At 41.8% G+C, this 20,902-nt stretch overlaps 1 protein-coding gene across 2 annotated transcripts in view; it reads right to left on the reverse strand.

Moving 5' to 3' along the window:
* Nucleotides 1–17,843, reverse strand: part of TSHZ2 (teashirt zinc finger homeobox 2) — a 234,266-nt gene extending 216,423 nt beyond the window's left edge. For both annotated transcript variants that reach the window (XM_052787284.1, XM_052787278.1), the window contains exon 1: nt 17,175–17,843. In XM_052787284.1, the coding sequence (XP_052643244.1) occupies nt 17,175–17,214 (40 nt within the window). In that variant the 5' untranslated portion in view covers nt 17,215–17,843. The remainder of the gene's footprint in view (nt 1–17,174) is intronic.
* Between the last annotated feature and the right edge of the window lie 3,059 nt (nt 17,844–20,902).

Raw genomic sequence — 20,902 nt, forward strand, 5'->3', positions numbered from 1 at the left:
TGGCCCTTCTGCTGAGTCATTAAACATCTCTGTGCCACAGCTCACCCACAGAGGAAACAGGGATAAGGAAAAATGTCTGCATCATAGGGAAGGTGGGAATATGAGCTTGGGAAATTCTGTTATTTATATAGTATCCTGAAACCTTCAGAGAAGTATGAAGTATTTATATCTGAGCTGCAGAAAACCTCAGAAATGCTTAAGGTTCATCTGTCACTGTTCCTAACAGAGCTGATGAAAAAATGTTTTACAGTACTGTTACTGGGGAAATTAAGTGGTCGTGTATCTAACATCGATATATTTTTCACTTCTCTTCTACCAACCCTGCCCTTAAAACCCTGAAAACCAGTTCCTAACACTTGTTTAACATAGATACTGCCATAGCGCCTAAAGAAACTGTATGATACAGATGTTACCCCTGCCTGCTTTAGCTATGCTGAAGGATGCACCAAGAAACTGTCCTCTCCTATGCCTGGCTCTTTTAAAAGCCACTCATTATGGCTGGAACTTTTGTTGGAATCATTGCACTTTCTAGTGTAAGGTTATGCCAGTTTGTCATCTTGCCAGTCCTGTTTTCTGTCTCAGTCAACTGGGATAAACACTTAGCCCTCCTTTTTCTTTCCCTGTTACCACACCCCTTGCCTGTAACTGGTATAGATTACATCAGAAATTCCTTGCTGAGCCAGCTCTGCTAATAATTTTTGTTCTAAATCACAGAAAAACCTGTGAAATGTAATCATGTCCATACTTTGGTCCACTGCAAATAGCCAGAACATGAAATTAAATCTTGCAAAGAGTAATCCATCTCTTACTCGATCATTCCAGGACTAACCGAACAGCCAGAGTGATGGTTTACTGTGTTTGTGTGAACTCACGTTACATGCTGAGGCCACAGGCTGGGAACCTGCGATCTGCCAGTCCAGATGGGATTAGAAATCACTGTCACGTATGAAACGTCTGGCTCTCAATGAAATTATCTTCGAGGGGTAGGTTTATAAAGACATTTTCAATATACGTAGGAGAGGAGTAGAAAAAGGGCTGTATGTAACTGTACAGTTGAGATCAAATTCAATTATAGCTGAGAAAGCTACATTTGCAGCATTTTCAGTGAACTCTTTCCCTCAGTGAGCACCACACTGGTTACTCAGCCTCTTCAACATGAGAGCTTATTGACTTCTGCAGACTGATTACTACTTAGGCCACATTTTTCAAAAGCAGAAGGTGGCACACAACCGTGCAGATGCCACTGTATGCCCGGCAGACACGTTTCTAAAATTACCGTGAACACTCACACTGACAGGATGACTGTGCACGCTGGCAGCACCACAGTGCCCCATTGCAGCACATTCTCCCCATGTGTGCATGCAGATCCTGATAACCACATGCACAGATACAGCTAATCAACGGCGGGATTTTTTCTCCCCTTAGCACGGACCTCAGGCCTCTGCTTTTGAAAAACTGCTCACTTATGTCTTACAATGCATTTTTGCCTAATTGGCAGAGAAAGAAGTAATTAAATTTAACAGAAACCAGGGCTTCCAAATGAAGATATAATTTTTGAAGCCACAATTTCTATTACTTCTTATTACCTTTACCTATGTTTTATATGGCAAAGGGTCACAGAACAGATACAGCTGCTAACCTGGGTGGCTTAGTAAATGAAGTCAGCTTCTGCAGAGAAAAGCAGAAGTTAGAGGACATGAGTGAATTCACTTTAGAAGCCAAATGAAGTTTTGAGTCACTGATGACTCAGGTAAAACTCCAATTTAATACAACACCTGTAAAATATAACCTCTTCTAGATAAGGCAACAATAATCAACAGCCAAATATACTCAGAAGAGAAAGGGGAAATTCTGAGTAAGAGTACAAAAATGAATCATTATACTGATAATGTTTTTGTTATTATTTTTGCAGATGAATCTGAAAGCTCTTAGGACTCAATTGACTTACCACAGCCAATAAAGACAAAAAGCAAAATCAGGGCAGATACTTTCTGCCTAGACTCCATGGTGATGGGCACATTAGAAATGAGGTAGATTAGATAGATGAACTAGACAGCCACATCTAACTGTCCTCCAGTGCACTCATTTGTTTGACAGCCTCGAAAATGGCAACATTCCTGGGATTAAATGAAAATAGAAAATTGCATTTTCACTGTAAAGTATACAAAGAACTTTGCTATGTCAGTTTCTCTTTGTTAAAATAAACCAGGGCCCAACCACGTCCTCCCAGAGTGACCCAAAGCACAATAAGATAAATGAAACAGTAACCAAGACGCAAACAACAGAAAGCCTTTACCTTGCTACCCTTTTACCCAGGATATTAGTGGAGTGATATGACCCACACACACTTTGATACATTAATTTCTCCTGAGCTCAACACCACCCAAAATTCTAAATCTTGCATTGCTGTCATGATATCATACTTCTTTTCTTCATGACTTCCAGCCACTTTACCTTTATGGGCTGGTCAAACAATTTTTGTTCTGTGGTGCCTTTTCTCTCCACTTTGTTCTTCAAGAAAGTAAAAGTAAACAAATATCTTGGCTATAAAAAATAAAGAACAACAATAACTGGAGTAATTCTTCCCAGAGATTTCTGGTCCAGGTTGCGGACGTATTAGTGTGGCTTTTGCTTCAGCTCACAGAAAAAAACATTCATACGCAATGACACACGGTTAGCACTTATGTTCACATTCAACAGCTCCATATTTTTTTCCTAGCACCAGGATGTGCATGCAAGTACAGAGCTAGATTTGGCAGTATGCAATTTGGCAATCTCTGAGCCGGATCCTGCTCTTGCCCACTCCAGCTTTGACAGAAGTGCCGGCTGCAGCCCGGGGAGCTGTGCGACATCCCGGTGGTGTCGGGGAGAACAGAATCCAGCTCCTTGTGACAGTTTTCCCCACACAACATCACAATCAGCCAAACACATTTGTAATCTACTGCAGCTGGTGTTTCTATAATTGATAGAGATATAAAAGCCCTTTTTGCTAAAGTTGTACTTTTGTAATTTTTTTTTTCTTGGGGGAGTTGTGAGAAAGCAGCTACAAAAAGCAAGCTTTAAATCTCAGATAATGTAGCTCCCTTTAGAATCCCAAGCTTAAAGCAAGTAGTTAGGAGTTTTAGCAATGCAAAAAAACGGAGCTAAAAACAAACATTTATTTTACTTGACGTAGCAAAACAGTGGATTAAAAAGTTAAATCAATGCGCCATCTGAATGGTTCCTGCTGTAGCTGCAATTTCAAATGAAATAAGAATGTTATAAAAACTTGCGCATATTAGGCACATTTGGAAATCTCTTCTTGTAACTGTTCTTTAAGTGTTCTGTCTATGAGCACTAACAGGTCACTGCACAGGAAATGCAAAAATATGTTACATTTTAATCAGGGCATATAAAACACTGTCTAGAATGTTACATTGCCCTTGGGAATCTGTAGTAAGTAGGGGAACTTTTACAAAGTCCAGGTCACTCTCCCCATTACATCACTGTAAAAAAAAGTTATTAGGCTAAATTATATAGATGTCATGTATTAGAACTTTCCCAGTTGCAGGATGATGGCTAAGAGATGCTTATTTCCTTGGAGAAACTCATAATCACTCCCTTGTTCCCCTGTACATACTTTGTATATTGAACATAGTGCATTTTAACTGAATCAAAATGTTTCCAAACAATTATAATGAAAGAGGACAAATATAAAAATGAGGCTGTTCATATACTCACTCTAACAACAAATTTCAGCACTTCAGCCCAACACACACACACACAAAAATTGAAAACCTGCCTGGCTATACCTCATAGGTGATAAAAAATGAAAGAAGGGATTTTAGCAGAGATGTTTGGGAATGATTAAGGTAAAATGTCCCTAATCCAAACAAGTGGAAAGCCAGATGTTGATGGCGTCATAACATCCTTCTGTGTCCCCCCCCGCCCCGCAAATATTTCTTCAAATGATTTACCTCTGTTTAACCCAAATCACCAGTTTATAAGATCTCTAATAAGTTCACAGAAACACCAAAAGAGTAATGCAAGGGCGACTGTTTTCTAGATTAACATTCTCAGGATTTTAGTTATTTAACATACAGATTTTGGAGGTGACAAAACTGTACAATATCCTGAAGGCAACCTGCTCCGCTCTTACTGATCCTGGTTCAAGTTTTGTCACCAACTTCCAGATAGAAGGATTCGATTTCTATGAAAAATCTCCCACAGGGCAGCAAACAAAATAAAATAAAAACCCTTGCCCCAAGTAAAACCAAAGTCAGAGTTGCAAGGGCCCAGCGCCTGCTGAAGTAAATGGCAGTTACACAGTGACACAGGGATCAGCCCTTTGCAATTTGCATGTTGCGGCATGAGAAGAGATCTCAGACTACCAGCCCTTTTTATCTAAACAGATATCTGTGGTTGAAACTCCTGGCATTATTCTCTGTATTTTCTCCCAGCTGCTTGCTTTTGTACAACAGCTACTTAACTGCCAGTAATTTCGATGCTTTGTTCCAGCCTACCTGCGGCACTATGCTCCCCCAGGCCTCGTGCCACCCCAGCCTGCCGACCAGGCACCTCCCGCAGCTCCACACACCGATACCTCCCAACTGCCCTATATATATTATTATTGTACATTCTATATGGTTTCCACAAACCTCTCAGTGTGCTGCCTCAACTCTTCAATACGTCCGTTTAATTCTCGCCAGTCAAGGTGCGGCCCCGAGCCTCACTGCCCACATCTCCTCCAGACTCCTAGCAGGCAATCCGGATTTCCCTCGATTCCATGGCGTTTTGCAGCCTGGCGACCACTCCTGAATTGCCTGCATGATACCTCGGGGACGGGACGTTGCCACTGCCATTCAACAGATGGGGGGGCGCAGCTCTCGCAAATTTTAAGTGAATTTTTCTACTTTTTCCACACAGAAGAAGGTCCCCTGGGGCTGAGTGCCCACCTCAGGAGGGCCAGGCCGGGCCCTGCCGCAGCCTGGAGGCTCCTCACGCCCCGCGCTCCCGCCACAAGCCCCGCAGCGGCCCTACAGACGGTACCTTTTCTCCCAGCTGAGGCGGATTAATTTCCCGCACTCATCCATCCCCTCCCTGCCTGCGATGAAGCCAGGGCCCAGCCAGGCTTTTGAAAAAGCAAGCTGAGGAAAGCTAGGAACCGCACATGTGGAACCAGACTTATTTCCACCCAGGTCTTAATCTAGACAGAAACTGTTGGATGAATTCACTGCAAGAGCTAATGCTGAATATCATGCTCTACATTAACTGGGTAACAGAGTCAAGTATACATTTTTACCACCATTTTCTACAGATACATGATAATTTTATGCCCTCTGCTCCTGTCCTTACCCCTGCTTGTCCATGTTTTGCTTCCTAAATTTCCCTCCTTCCCATCTCAGGGCCTGGGCTCCAGCTAAACACACAGTACAGACCATTTCCTCATTCTGCTTTGACTGCTCAGACCCATCGCTGTCCCTGCAGCAGGGAAAGCAATTGTCCTACTTATCTCCAGCTAAAACGTATTTTAAGGGAATGTAATTGAAAAAGAGAAACCAAGAACAGAGCATGTGTGGTGGAGATGGCATGCCGGAGAATGCTGTGTCACCTTCTAAAAATTCTTTGGCAACAGCAACTTTTAGACTTCATAAGTCAGACAAATTTGGGTGGATTTTCTCAGGGAAAACAGAAGATATCTCTGAAAAATGTTCACGTCACTGCCAGAAAGCACAGTGGTCCCACAGCTTTGAAATAAACCCTGATGTACGTCTTTTAATTTTTTGCCAAATAACATCCTACCCTAAATTACAGGGAGAACTTTTTAAGAAAAGAAACATAGATTTTGATAATAGAAATGGTTGCTCTGAGCAGCTCAGAACTGGAAGCATTAGAACCAGTAGAAATCAGACCTCTCAACAGAAAACCCCAATCTGGACTATAGGAACTGTTGCGCCCATAACATAGATGTTATTGTTGCCATGCCTGGGGCTATGCAGTACTCCAGCATCCATATAACACTGCTCTCAAGGCCTCCAGTGGTTTTCTGTTCTTTTCAAGATCTTCCCTGGGTTTTTTGCCCTTTTCGTTATCACATAGCTGAACTTCTGCCTCATTAAGGGGCTGCCAGGCGGGTGAAGGTGCTGAGCCCTGGGCAGCAATGTTGGCTACTTGTTCTGCCCCATCCACAGCACGTTGCCTCTCCAGTTCAAACAATCCATCAGGCTAGAGGGATCATCAGACAAAACCAACAAAATATATCTGTAATTGTGAACACAAAAAAGGTTGATGACTTGCTCTATTTGAGCTGTTTTTTCTCATGCACAAGTAAAACAGTAACTGGCTAAGGCTACAAAACCCAGGTCTGAGTCCCTGATTCAGTCAGAGGGGCCCTTGGCCGTATATTTCAGCACAGACTTAAAAATTGATAGAAACTCCTTTTTAATCATCAAGTATTCAGCTGCTCATTACTGATATATGCTTTAATGATGTGTCTTTAAATTTTGGTCTAGTTTTAAAAATACAATTTCCTCCAATTCAATACAAAATCCAGGGCTGTAAAATGGGGCCCCATAATTTTGTTCAAGTGCTTTTTCAGTTATAAGGTACGTTTGAAATACAAAATTTAAGGAGTTTGCTATGTCAGGTGACGTTTTGTTAGCTTTTGACAAGAGAAAATATTTAATAGCCTCTTTTTTTCCCTGCTCTGAATATTAGTTTAATTGTCACAAATAATTAAACGCTTATGAGTAAAAGACATCTTCAGACATTTTGACAATACATATTAAGAGACGCTTTAAGGGAAATCTGCACAGATCGGCTTTTATTTGTTATGCTAAACGATGATGCATCCTGATTGCATTTCTTCCTTATTTGTGTGTGCAACAGGAGACGTACTGTGAATGATCTGTAAGGAATAAAATGACAGCATTTGACAGGCTAGGAAATGTCTGGGCAAGGATACAGGATAAGGAACCCTAAAAGGGCATTGTTTATGGAGGGGCAATGGGATGGAGACACTCCCTTCAATCTAAGGCAATGAAAGGCACAAACAACTAAATTACAGTTAATAACAGTAAGAAATAAACATAAATTATGTATACAAGGCTCAAGCTCAAGGACTTTGGACCACTAAAAATACATATTATTATATCAATTATCAAAGAGAGACAAATTCCCATCCTGGGAATTTGCATACGAACTCCAATAACCTACTATTCAGAAATAGAGGCAAGCATTAATTTCCACATGAAAAGGAGCCATGGGAGAGTTTCCCAAGTCCCCAGCTCCAGAGAAGAAAGCCCTACCTGGTGATTCAGCACCGAACGATCTGGCCTCTGTTTGAGAGGGTAGCAGGTGGTCTCCCAGGTATGGCAGATTAGCCCTATATTACCTAAGATTTATTCTGAGTTCCTGTCAATATAATGGCTGAAACGACCATTCCTGAAAGGTAATATGGTGTGAAAATAAACATAAACAATCCTTAATGAATCCATAGGCTATTACTTGCATCATATTTCTTCTATAGGCAATACATACATCTCCACTTTAGAAAAACAACACTGCCCTTGATCGAGGCTTAACAATTTCAGTTTACACAAGAGAGGGAACTGAGGAAGGTCCATGGGAACTGCTTCGTGCTAAAAGCTTTTGAAAATTCAGGTCTCTCTTTAGATGTCCATGTAAGGATTTAGACCCTTAACATTAGAAGCTGACTTACAGAAATCAGAGCCTCAAACTCTGTTACCAGAGATTTCCAACCACCTCTGGCAGTCTGGGTGGAGGAAAAATGTGTATGTCCTGCTTAGTTGCAATTATACCAGGTTTTTCATATTTCTCAGGGCAATGCATTATATACTGTCAGAAGTACAAAGCTAGATCCCAGGTCTGACAAAGAAATGTAGAACATTATATGGGGAGAAAAGTAACCACAACCAAATTCTCTGGTCCTGAAACTTACCACTGACCAAAAATGCATTTGAGGATAATTTAGGGAAGGTAAAAGACTTAAATTTTTCTTGCCCAGTAAAGCTCCCTTGGCTTGTTAACAGAGTTAACAGAGCTCTGCTTTCTCTAACTGTGAGTCCTCCCACTTTTGGGAGCTCCTGGACATGAACAAAGTGCCGCCTCCTCCACCACGGGGAGTTGCACGGAAGGGATGAAACTGCTTTTCCAGCTCCTCTCCCTGGCCGATTCCCCAGTGCCCCAGCTGGGCTGCCCCCTCTTCTCACCCCAGCAGCAGGCATGTGGATACCTTGAGCCTCCAGCCCGGCTTCCTCTCCTGGAAGTGTGCTGACGATAGAAGTGTGATCTAGCACCTAGAGCAGGGAATTAGGAGCAAATGCTGTTTGACCTTGAGCAAATCAGCTAATACCTCCTGGCTTCAATTTGCCTTTCTGTAAAATGGGGAAAAAAATATTTTACTTCACTGGGGTTATTCTGAGGAGTACACAGCATTAGTAAGAAATCCTTGGAAGAAAGGTGCTAAGTGTGAAGAAATATTACTCCACTTCCTAACAAAGCACACATATACAAGCAGGAATCATGCAGCTAATCAAAAGCACTAGAAAGCTTTTAATTTTTTATCATTTAGTGCTACAGATGATCAATATAACTACTTAGCTTCTTTCTCCTTTCACATGTTAATTTAATGCTACTTGTACTGTGCTTATAAATGTTGTGATGTGGCTGAAAAACACATAAAAAAATTAATTTTGGTAGACCACTATACCAGCTAGCAAAAGGTTTTGTTTCTTCGATACAAAACTGTACATCATGAAAAGATCCAGCTCTTTTCTGTAAAGTCCACTCACGCTGCGGGAAGTAAATGAGTTCTTCCTATACGTACAAAGAAAATTGCAGGCCTTACAAATTGTGGTGGTGATTCCCAGTGTAATTCACAGAAAATTATTTATTTATGGAAAATTCAGAGTAAAATCCTTCTACAAAAAAAAAAAATTACTTCTGTCCAAGTGGAAGGTGAGTGACAGAAGTAGGCTTGTTGTCTGCACATACCAAACTGACCAATATGCAGATTTTCATTCCGATCTCCTCTAAGCAGTGTTTCACCGGAAAAAAATCTTTGCTATCAAGCTATTTCAGAGAATTTAATTATTTTCATTAAAAACAAGAACTGTGTGCTGCTCCTTTTTCAATAGAAATTCTGCACTGATTCCACATAAACAGACCAAATATCACTTCAGCAAAGCTGCTTTGGGAATATGTAACATCATTTTTTAAGTTATGAAAGCAATATTGAATGAGATTTACTACACTTTAAGATAAGTGGGTCTTAATTTTATATGAACAGAGAGACTTAAAAAGCAACCAGAAAGACTTCTGATTATATTGTTCTGGAATATTAGGCCTTGTGCAAAATTGCCCCTTTTCTCTTTTACATGCATAAAAACAAGCACAACCGGCTTTTCAATTAAATGAGTCTTTCGAGAGAGATGCAGGAAGAGCCAGAAAGCTCCTTAAAACTTTATTGCTTTTTATCTTTGTCAGGTAGGGATGTGTATTAAAAATGACCTGTTCTTTCCAGTACACAGTCCTTCCTGCAAGTTTTTTCTTCCTGTTTGACCTATCAATTTTAAGGGTTTCCCAAAATGGGAATGGAAGGGTTGACGTGGATTAGCTTTCCCCATATACTCAGTAGTTTTGCTTTCCTATAGCTATCTAGAGCTAAGAATGCTTCCCATAGACACTTTAGCATCGTGAGTAACTTAAATGAGCCTTAGTATCATTAGATGATAGCAGTTTGCAGAACACGGGGAGAAAAGACACAGAAAGGAATGATATAGCTATAACAGATACAAGCCATGGAGATGAAAGAAAGAAGTCAGCATCTCATTTGCATTAATACAATAAAAATACAGCATTAATGTTGCCAGTTGTAAATTCTTTTTCAATAAAGTTGAGCCTGATTATATCTGAAAAAAAGGTAGACTCTGCATTCCTCATTGGTCTTGCAAGTGTTTAGACTTTAAAGAACAGTTACTGGCTATTAACTTTCTAGATTTAATTGCCGCTAAAAACAATCTCCATGAAACTTCAGTTGAAAGCCTCTCCACAAGAACCGATGGTCTGATGTCTCAAAACTGCTTTGTTTATAGCAATACAAATTCAGTGCTACTATCCACGCAACTCCACTCCATCGTTATGTTATGTATTTTGTTTACTGGTATTATGTGTATGTACATATATAATTATATATGCAGGCACATACACCAGTTCATCATCAGAATCAGTCAAAAGCAATATTGCCAACCTTGTTTATTCAAAAATCATGAGGCATAACCTCAAAAATCATGAGACTACCTGAAAATTATGAGATGTTAAAAACAGTCACTTTGAGAATCATGGCATTTTTCTTCTAGCATAAGAAGTTTCAGGCTGCATGTTTTCAAGCTCCTTAGTTCTCCATAGCAAGGAGTTTAAAAGAAATTTTCCTTTTAAAATGCATATTGGGCACTTGCATTATCACCAGACTCCAGGAGCTGGAGGTTTAAAGAAAATAAACACTAACAAAGGACTTTCAGCGGACACAACTCCTAACATCATGGGAATTTTAACATTTGGGCAAATATTGGTGGAATAATCAAAAACTGCTTTAAACAACTGAGCTTTCCAGTTTCTGTCAATAAGAACAGTGCATCCCTCTCCCAGGCAGGTGCTTGTCTCTCCTTTTTGCAGGTATGTATGTGGGCATACCTGAAAAGGATCTGTTTCCAATACATTTAGGACTGTTTGTTCTACTTAATTGTGGAATTTTACCAATACTTGGGGCCATCGGGCGCCACACGTTATAAACTATGTATTCTTCACAATTGAATCCTGTCATTTTGAAGCTATTGTTGTGACTTTGTTTTTCCTAGGGCAAAGGGGGAAAACATTTCTTTTAGGGAAACAAAGATTCTCTTCATTTTTCTAAAAGAAACACTTAATGCAACACTTAGATCATAAGACCAGTTTTTCCACTTCTTTTTGCCTGAAAAATCTCACAAGGTAATGGATGAAAAGCCAGCAACAGTTAAAGAGGGATGTGTAAATCTAATGGGAAACAGTGTGCTTCTATGATGCGTTTCTCCTTGAAACCTTAAAAAATACATGGTTTGCTGTCAAGGTATTTCTGAGTTGCAGAAGCCGTTACTGTAACATGGTAAAAATGACTCGGTGCCAAGATCCAATAGTCTCAAATGAGAGGTCACCTTAATGAGAAAGAACGGATTTTAGTCCCTAAAACTACACGGAACTTTTAGGCTTCCTATTTGCAAAACCATCTTCATGCATTTACTTGAGAGCTGCTGCTCGTGTGCACAACATTAACACTGCACGTTAAAAAAGGGTTCTTTAAAAGACCGTATCATCTACTGGTACCAAGAAACAGTGTTTGATAATTAACATAGAGAATGGAAACATGTTTGAGAAGTGAAGTTAGCCAAGCAAGCAAAATATCTCAGTCATACCGACTTTAGAAAAGAAGAGCATGCAACCATTAGTAACACAAGTTACAAGCAGAACTCTCCCTAGATTTAAAGCTTAATGGTAGAATCTGGTCCCTCTTCAGAGGCAAAACGTTACTAAAGAAACATGTATATTTAATTTTGTACCTAAACAGCCCAGTCTTAATATAGACAGGCTTTACACAGGCCAGTTACCCACTGAAGCAAAGTGCTGAGTAAGAGCTGCAGAACTGGACCCACTCTCATGTAAATTATTGTAATTAAATAGGTAATGAAAAATCACTGCTCTTGCATGAATGAAATGTAAGACTTCAGCTGAGAGTGTAATGTGTTTCCAATTGACTCCTGTATCAGATTCAGAGACAGATGAAAATGTCTCTCTGCTTGCATGAGCACGCTTTAGAGGTAAAACTTCACAAATATTTCCATTTTGCAGAGGAGAGGGAAAAACAAAGGCCTACTTTAGCAGCAAAGTCAGTAGGATCCCCCTTTTTTAAGGCATAATATGTTACACACGTCTCAACCCGAGACGCATTAAATAGAATTTGAATAATTTTACTTTGCATTTGCTAATAATACGTCATCCAGTAGAAGAACCAGGCCTTAGTCTCCCCTCCACTAGCTGACATGATATTTTTTTTACATTTGAGCTCTTAAGATCTGCACAATAGCTTAACACAATAAGTGTTTAGCCTCTGGTTCCAACTGTAATTGATAGAGTACAGTTCCATTCCCTCTGCTGCTGCTAAGTTGGGAATTGCAGCCACAGCAACTGACAGCTTTTTTTTTTTCCGTGAGTCTGGAGTTGCTCTCTGGGAGTGATGTCCTCATCGGGATGGGAAGTAAGATGACGGGAGAAAGGCTCACCCTGGCCCTTGCTACGGAGAAACTCCAGGGACCTCTTCTAGGGGAAACAGTTACTTGAGGTGGGTGCTACTAATGAGAGCAAAAATCAGGAGGAGAAAGCTCTGAGAGGAAATACCAAAATCCTGCCGTTTCGAAGAAATTGGGCTTTTCAATTAGAGAGCACAGAAGAGGGAAAGCATTTATGCAAAAGAATTTCTGACAATGAACATGTTTTTAAAAGTGCTATAAAATTATGTCATTTACTGATGGAAACATCTTTTATTTCACAGTCACAGAGGCTGAACTCTTGGTGAGTCCCACTCGTTATATAGTGATAATAGGCTGTGCTTTGATATGTGAGAGTAAAATTGAAATGAGGAAACAGTAACTAAAATGAACATGATTTCAAATTGTCCCATTCAGGCCTGAGTTTTGACATGGGAAAAAAATTACATAGCAGCTTTGGGCTTAGTAGCCGATTCCAGAATTTAACGCAGATGGCGACTAATTTTGGTGCCTCTTTAGTTGCAAAAGTACCTATTTTGGAATATATTTAATTAACCAGGATTTAAAGGCTCCTCTTGTTTGTGAACACCTTGGCTTTTTTGTCATCTGTCAGCACTGTGATGTGCACAGTAACTGAAAGGTTCTGAGGCATGAGCTATTTAGGTGGTTTTGATGTGCACTTGCTTTTCTGGAGGATGTTTAAACAAAGCAGTGCTGCCATTTCTACAGTTTCATTCAGTACTGCTTGCTGGGAACCTGCTTCTATTGCCCCTGTAATAAAGGATACATATAATACTCGAAAAGCCACAACGCTCTTGGTTATTAATACATGTATATATCGCTTCCTTTCATCACAGAAATAGACATATCGGACCTAGCTGGTCATTTACTCTGCTCTCTGCAGAAGCAGGATTTCACTTTCTAAATATGTTTCTGTTTTAAATAACCTTTTACTACTAAGGTGCAAGCTGCAGCTTTAAAGTACTGACTGCTAGCCATCTTCTGTTTGCTGCTCTATGAGGACTCTTCCAAAACCAAAACTGTGTTATTGTACAGCTCCAATAAACAAAATAAATGTGACTGATATCTGCTTCTGCTGTACTTTTCCCGTGCTTTGGTTCTTAGATAGCCTACACGAGCTGAGAGAGAAAGAAAAGAAGAAACACAAAATTGCAGCCGGAAAAGGCGTTAAGTCCACATTCCTCTTTGCGGGCTTTAAAAAAGCAAACTAGCAATTCATGATCACAAAATAAAATATGTACATTTAAACAAGCTGCAGGGGAAAGGAGAGTTTAATCCAGTGAAATTGTGTTTGAAAGCTATTTCATACCCCTAGGAATAAAATCTGAATAGCAATTCTGCTTTGCTCCCACCCTTTTTCCACCCTTCTGTTAATATATTACCATTTGTTATGGAATCGTTACAAGACTTCTACCCCAGAGGTGGCTGCATTTCATTGAAGGATGAAGTACTTTCTGGGCCTGAGTCTCTTCTTACTCGCAGGAGCAGACAGTACTCATTGCAACTGCACTGATGCTGCTAGTAAAGTTATTTTTGCTTTGCACCTGAGCAAGAGAAGAATTAGGCCCACGGTTTGTAAAGCCCTTTGTGATTTCATTTGGGTGAGAGCTACGACACAAATGGGTTGTTTATTGTCAACAGAAGTATGATACTAAAGCAGGCACTGATATAAAGAACTGTAACTATCTGCTTCAAGAATTATGGCAATGGAAATGACGATCTCAAAAAGGAATGACGATTCAGAAAAGTTCAGCCCTGGAAAGATCAAAATGCATTTGACATAGTTTTGGAGTTGATGTGAAATAAAGTGTCTTTAAAACTGTAATTTGAGATCAAAAATCCCCATCATCAAACATAAATAGTGCCCCATTTATCCAATTACACTACCTTGCTTCATTACAATGGTCTGTAATATATTTCTTAGGAATACAAGGCTTAAAATTAATAATAGAAAAGGACAAAATTGCCATGTATATTTCTCCAGATAGATTTTCATCTAGCAGCAGGACTTCACTTCTGATTCACTCGCTGGTTCTCTCTAACCTTTACATTATTCATTAATCAAACTAGAAACCTGCTTTCAAAGTCAGTGCATGGTAGTAATTATTTACAGTTGTGCATAGTATTTAATTTTAAGCAATGACAAAAGCAGGCATGTCCAGAATCATAAGGCTTATCATTTTTCTTCCGTTGGAGGTGAACTATCTAAAGAAGCTAAAAGTTGCAAACTTCTCTTCAATATCTCTGCTGCCATCAAGACAAAATGCAGTGCAACTGATACCTTTGAACTTGTACAACTAAAAATAAATAAAAGTGAAAATTAAGTAATATATAAACTCCTTTAAATAAAAGGAATAAGGGGCTTTGCTATCAGCCTTGATGAGCGATTCATTTCTTATTGCACAGTCTGTCTGCTGTCACTTTGAGGTATTTTTCACCATACAAAACAGAACCTCAGTACTATCCCTGAAAATGAAAGTCAGTTCTAAGAACTATACACAACAGGCACGTCTGCTCTTTGAAACCCCCCCTACCCCCCACAAACACACAAATACAACTTCAAAGCAGGAGAACTATTGCAAATGTATAAACCTACTTCAAATCAGTTATGCTGGATGAAACTGGACTGCATTTGCAGTATTTTGCTCACCTGAAACAACATTGATCTGAGGACAAATATAATCAAAGAAATGCACCACTGAAGAGCAATGCATATTTTATAGTAAGAATAAGGAAGGAGAGATGTAATTGTGGTCAGTGAAATTTCTCCCTCATCATTAAGATTCTCAAAAATACTCTAGCGTTCCGGACAAAAACATATCTTACTGTATTCTCAGCAGGGAAATCCCGGGAAACAACAGCATGGGCTTTGCTCGCAAAAATTTACTTACTCTGTCGCCTATGTTTCTAAAAAAGAACAGGGTGCTCCTTCTACAAAAAGATACTACACGCATTCCAAGTGAAAATTCTGCTTTGAAAACAAAATAACATGAAGACTTATACTCCTGACAGAGAGAAAAAAAGGAGCAATTCTAGCACTGTCACTGTGATGATCAGCATCCATGAAAAAATAGCTATTTATCCTGCAAGTTGAAAATGTTAATGCCTTATTCAGATATAACCTCTTTGTGACTAAAACAATAATAGCAACTCATCAGAGAGTTCTTCCGAATACATGTATATATGCATTTCTAGCTTAACTGTTATTTATGGTGAAAGGGGATCTTTGCTGGCCAGGAATCATACGAACAACCTGTGTAGGTACAGTCATTGGTCACGTCCCAAAAGACTCTGCCTGCATACCATTGTCCTACACCTATACGAATACGGCAAAACACGTAAGTTTATAAAAGTTTTGCATGTCCCAGTTTCTCTGAAATAACATTTACCTTTGAATGAATCCCAAGCACTACTTTTCAAAGTTTATTCAAGTATGCCACTAAACTTGCCCATACATTTTGTCCCACATATAATATGCTAGACCTAGAAAATATTCAGAAGGGGCAGGAAAAATTAGTAAACCATTTTTAAACTAAAAACATAAAATATTAGTTTTCTTTAGAGAACTAATGTGATGAAGGACACAAAGAAAAAAGAAGGGAAAAAACCCGCCTACATTAAAAGCCAAACAAGATAATAATTGTGCATGTCTGGCTAAGAGAATCTAGAGGGCAAGCCTTACGTCATTGGCACTCGGGTTACCATGGTGAGTGATTTATTGATATATATCAAGAATGAATAGATCAAAGGCAGCAAGATGACAGGTGATCAATCAAATGTCAAATCAAAGCTGGCAATCAACTGGAAAGCTGATTTTTCAGTGGGTGGGTCTGGCAGAAGAAAAATGAACTTCCATATTGCGCTTCCCAGAAACAAAACCCCACCACACTATTAAAAAAAAATAAAAAGCAATTAAGCAGCCTGAAAGAAAACTCTTTGAAAAGATTTACTCTACAGGCCCACTCATCTGTTTCTTCTTCTTGGCCCCCAAAAGAAAAAGAACACCCTACCAATGACAAAACAAAACACTTCCAAAGTTGCAAACTATTTTCTTCTTTTTAAAAAAAATTAAAAATTGCAAAACCACTTGGCATGTGCAAATATATAAACTCGGCTACAAAACAAAAGAAGGATTTGATTTGAAAATGTGGATTGTCTTCTAACAGTCAGAACGTTTCATTTTATTTCCTGTTGCAATTTTCACCACTGATGATCAAAGGCTGAACTTCCCCACCGGGTTCATCAGCAGAGACAGTCCCTGTACTATTTCAGGCATACACAACGCGCACGCACACACACACACACACACACACACACGCACCACCCGGCCAGCACTGCCACCAGAAACACGGCGAAATAAAAGATTAAACGCACCGACCCACTTCGCGAAACACACGGTTCAAAAACAAAAAACCACCAGGAGGGGGGAAAAAATCCGAAAGGGAAGGGGAAGAAAAAAAAAAAATAAAGACCAAAGCGGGAAGCAAATGGGAGGCTGCTTTCGGTTCGGTAAGGGAAAGGGGCCGGGGGAGAAGGGGAGCCGGGTGGAAGAAAGTTGGGGGGAAAAGTTTAGGCAGGGCAGGATGGGAGCTCGGAGCAGGAGGCAGCGGGGACCGAGCGCGGTGGGAGCGGCGGGAGGGTGGAAGGGGACAGCCCATGTCAGAGTAAAGATCTTGGCAATAAGGAATGAAACTGGCTCCGCGGAGTTACGAAGGGAAAGGGAGGGGGAGGGGGGATAAATAAATAAAGATCCAGCCCGGAAAAGCAAGGGTGACCCTAAATAATAATAAAGATGGGGGGTAGGATTGGAAGGAGTGGAGAGACAGAGGCTGTGTTAAGTGGATGGCTTCTCCTTACCTGCAGCCCGTTTGGGTGCTTGCTGTTTCCTCCTTGGCATCGCTCTACTTTCTCCAATCTCACTTCTGTCCCCAGATCCGAGAGCCCTGAGACGCTCCTGAGTCGTGTTTCTCTGCCTCTGCCTCTCAGCTGCTTTCCCCAACACCCCCCTCAAGCCTCCCCTGCCCCCCTCCTTTCCACTTCACTGATAAGAACCTGTTTGGTTTTTATTTTATTTTAGAGATCTAGGTTTCTTTCTTTCTCTCTCTCTTTTTTTTTTTTTTGGTTGGCTTTTTTTTTTTTAACTGTTGCAACACTTGCTTTGCTTTGATTCAAACATCCAAGCTCAGGAGCAAATGAAAGGCGCCCACAGTGCCAGAGAATGGTAATAAATAAATAACAAAATAGATATGTATATATTAAAAAGGCAGCTCTGGAAAGACTGTGGGGCTGGCTGCTTCCTCCCTTTCCTCTCCTCTCCTCCTCCTCCTCGCAGAGCTGTATGGCGGAGCGGTGCCCGGGTGTGCGTGGTGTGTGTGTGTGTGTGTGTGTGTGTGTGCGTGCGTGTGTGTGCGCGGAGCGCTGCAGGTTCCGTGCTGTCAGATGCCAGGCGGTGAGTGATATGGGAGAGGACAGGGAGGCTTTGGATGGAAGGAAATCTGGTATTCACACACACACACACGCACGCACACACACTCGCGCAGCCCCACACACGCGCGCGCGCAGGCACACACACACACGCGCGCACACGCACACGCGCGCACACGCGCGCACACGCACACACACACGCACACACACACACACGCACACACACACACACGCACACAGGCAGGGCGAGGCGATGCCAGCAAACATCGATCCACTGAGCAAACTGAACATTAACAAACTCCTCCTCCGCGACCTGATGACAGGATGAAATTTACTCCGCGCAGACAGGCGGCAGAGCAGTTTATTAAAGAGACAGGGCGCGCAGGCACCGGGCCCACCGGCACCTGGGGGCCAGCGCGGCACCACCCGCCCGCACGACCCCACGCGCGACCGCCCCTCCTCCCCCCTCGCGCCAACCACCCACGCGAGACCACCCCACGCACCCCCCACACCCCCCGGGGAGAGTTCGTCTCCCGAGGGAGGGCGCTGCGGGAAGCGGCGGGAAGCGGCGGGAAGCGGCCGGCACCCGGTTGGGGGGGGGGGGGGGGGGCTGCGACGGGGCGGCCCCGGGGGCGGCAGCCTCCTTCGCCCCGTCTCACAGGCGAAGGGCGGGTATACGGGCGTTTTCACTAGAAAAACGGGGATTTAAGGCAACGTCAGCGTTGCGGGGAGGCGCGGCGGTCGCTCCCGCCGTGTTGCTGCACCGGCGGCTGACCGGTGCGACCGGTGCTTCCTCAGGTGTAAACGTCTCCGGGGCCGGGGGAACCGGGACCCTTTGGCTTCTGTGACCTTACTGCTCGCCCCCACGGTTATCCCTGTCTCAGGAGCAGCAGGGGGAATCGGCGCGGTTGGACGTCGACGCAAAGTTTGGCGAAGTTCAGGTGAAACCCAAGGCTTCGTTTGAGGCCCTTCTGTAGTAAGAAAGCACTGCACCGCCGATGAGCCTGGGAGAGCAGGATTACTATGTTGTGCTCAAGCACCCTCTGCTCCCCTAATTCCCCCAGCACCTGGATTTAGGGGGAACCAGCTATGTCCATCAGGTGCTTCTGCACCCTCACGGCAAGCCAAATCTATGTCCCATCCGACCACGCGGAGTTTCTCAGCTCAACAAACTGCTGGGCCACGGAGGGGCAGGTGACGCTGGAGCTTTGAACGGTTTTGTTCCCTAAGACACATGGATATAACTTCCCCTGCCCTGTTTATTCATTTCAGGTTTTTTCCCACAGCTGCTGTAACACCTTGAGGGTTTAAAAGTGATTTGGGCCTGAAAGGATGGATTAATTTCTATATGTTCAACTATAATTTGTGTAAGACCTCTTAAAAGTGGATTTTGCAATACTCCGTAGCCTAAGCCCCGAGTTTGCTATGGAACTGAGTTCCTAGATACTTTTTTTTCTGTTTGGGCATTTGTATCCTTCTAATGAAACTATGGGTTTAATTGGAATAATTTGCATACCTCTGAAATCAATCTGTTAGATCGGGCTCTGTTACAAAGCACCAGCAAGAGCCGCTGTGTTATAGCCGGTGTCACTGGCGATCTGCAAACCGCAGTCCCGCAGCTCAGGCAGGGAAAGGGTTTCTGTGGGAAGACCCCTAAGTGACCTTTGTATTTAGCAGCCTAATACGAGATTGTGTTTATGAAAGTGTCCACCTAACTGATTTCACTTAAATTATTTGATAGCCTTCCCTGTACGAACTCTAACAATTTTTATAAGCAATTTGAAAGTATTTATTGGTGCAAGCAAATGCTTAGTTTGAAAGATAAAATAGGATAACACTACTATAAAATACTCATTTTTTCCACTTCTGCCTAGCATAACTCACTCAGAAGTGAACAGCTCTGCTTGAATCAGTTGGAATTGCACAGACCTCTTATACCTGTGTGCAGCACGTGTAAAATCCCGTTGGTGCACACCAGGGGATTTCTGCTTTGTCTCCAGTTCAGGCAGGTGTAAACACAGGGCCAAGAGGGGCCACAGCATCTGCAGCAGCGGGGCAATTATCCTGGCACTGTGATGAGAAGAAGTGACACACTGTCTAATTTGTAAGTGGAGCACTGGACCTGGATCAGGTAGTTCAGGGGCAGGGTGGCAAACTAGGATTTTCTTTTCACATTTTATCCTGCCTTGATTTGTGATTTTGAACCCTTCGGCTTCTGCGTCTTGGTTCCCAAATCAGAAAAATGGAGGTACTTCTAGTTGGTTTTTTATTTCCTCGCCTCCCTGGCTGCACAGAAAGATACTGCACCTCTGATTAGGATAGTTTGTTTGTTATGAAGAATCGTGTATTAAATGCTGTGTTAACACAGTGATGTTTTATTAACAATTCTCCCAAACTGTGGGACGTGGTGTAATGTGTTGGGACACTAAAGGCATCGGGGGGGGACGACACGGGGAGGCAAATGACAGAGTGCCCTCAGATTTTAACCTCTCCATCTGGGATCTGCTAGTTTTGTGCAAGTTGAAAAGATACAAGCTCTAGATGTAAGCAAAGCAGCGATTCAGTGTAGTCTGGGATCAGCAAGTAGCAGCTATTGTTCTCCAGAGTCATGGATTAAATCCAAATGCTACACACTGGGTATGGTATTTGTATCAGTGGCGTTTTCAGTCTCAACATGCAAGATGAGAAAGTCACTGTTTTAAATGGTTACTCCTTTGGGAAGAGGAAACTGAGAAGATGGACTTCTGAGTAGAGCACTAGTGAGATGGCACCCTATCCTCAGTGATAAATGGGAGCATTAACAAGGCTTGGTCGAGAGGAACCCTACAGATTTATGGCTTCCTGTCTCCACCAGCAGATGCCATTATGGCTGACAGAACAGAATGCCTTTCAAGAGGGAACTGGGGTGGGATTATGAAGAAGTGGAAAAAAAGCAAGCAGAATCTGGTGTCCATTTTTATCCACTGGTCAGAATTTGCTGATAGGTTTGAATAGAGCTGAAACTATACAGCATTTGTCTGCTCCCTGCTTCTGTTATTTATAACTAAGTTGGTGAAGGTCATTTAGCATCTCTTTTAGCACAGGAAGAACCCATAATATTTACTGAAAGCATTTTTGCACACTTGAAAATTAGAGATAATAAAATGAACAGATAGCACTGG

The sequence above is a fragment of the Harpia harpyja genome, chromosome 1 (genome assembly GCF_026419915.1).
Source record: "Harpia harpyja isolate bHarHar1 chromosome 1, bHarHar1 primary haplotype, whole genome shotgun sequence".
Taxonomy (NCBI): Eukaryota; Metazoa; Chordata; class Aves; order Accipitriformes; family Accipitridae; genus Harpia; species Harpia harpyja.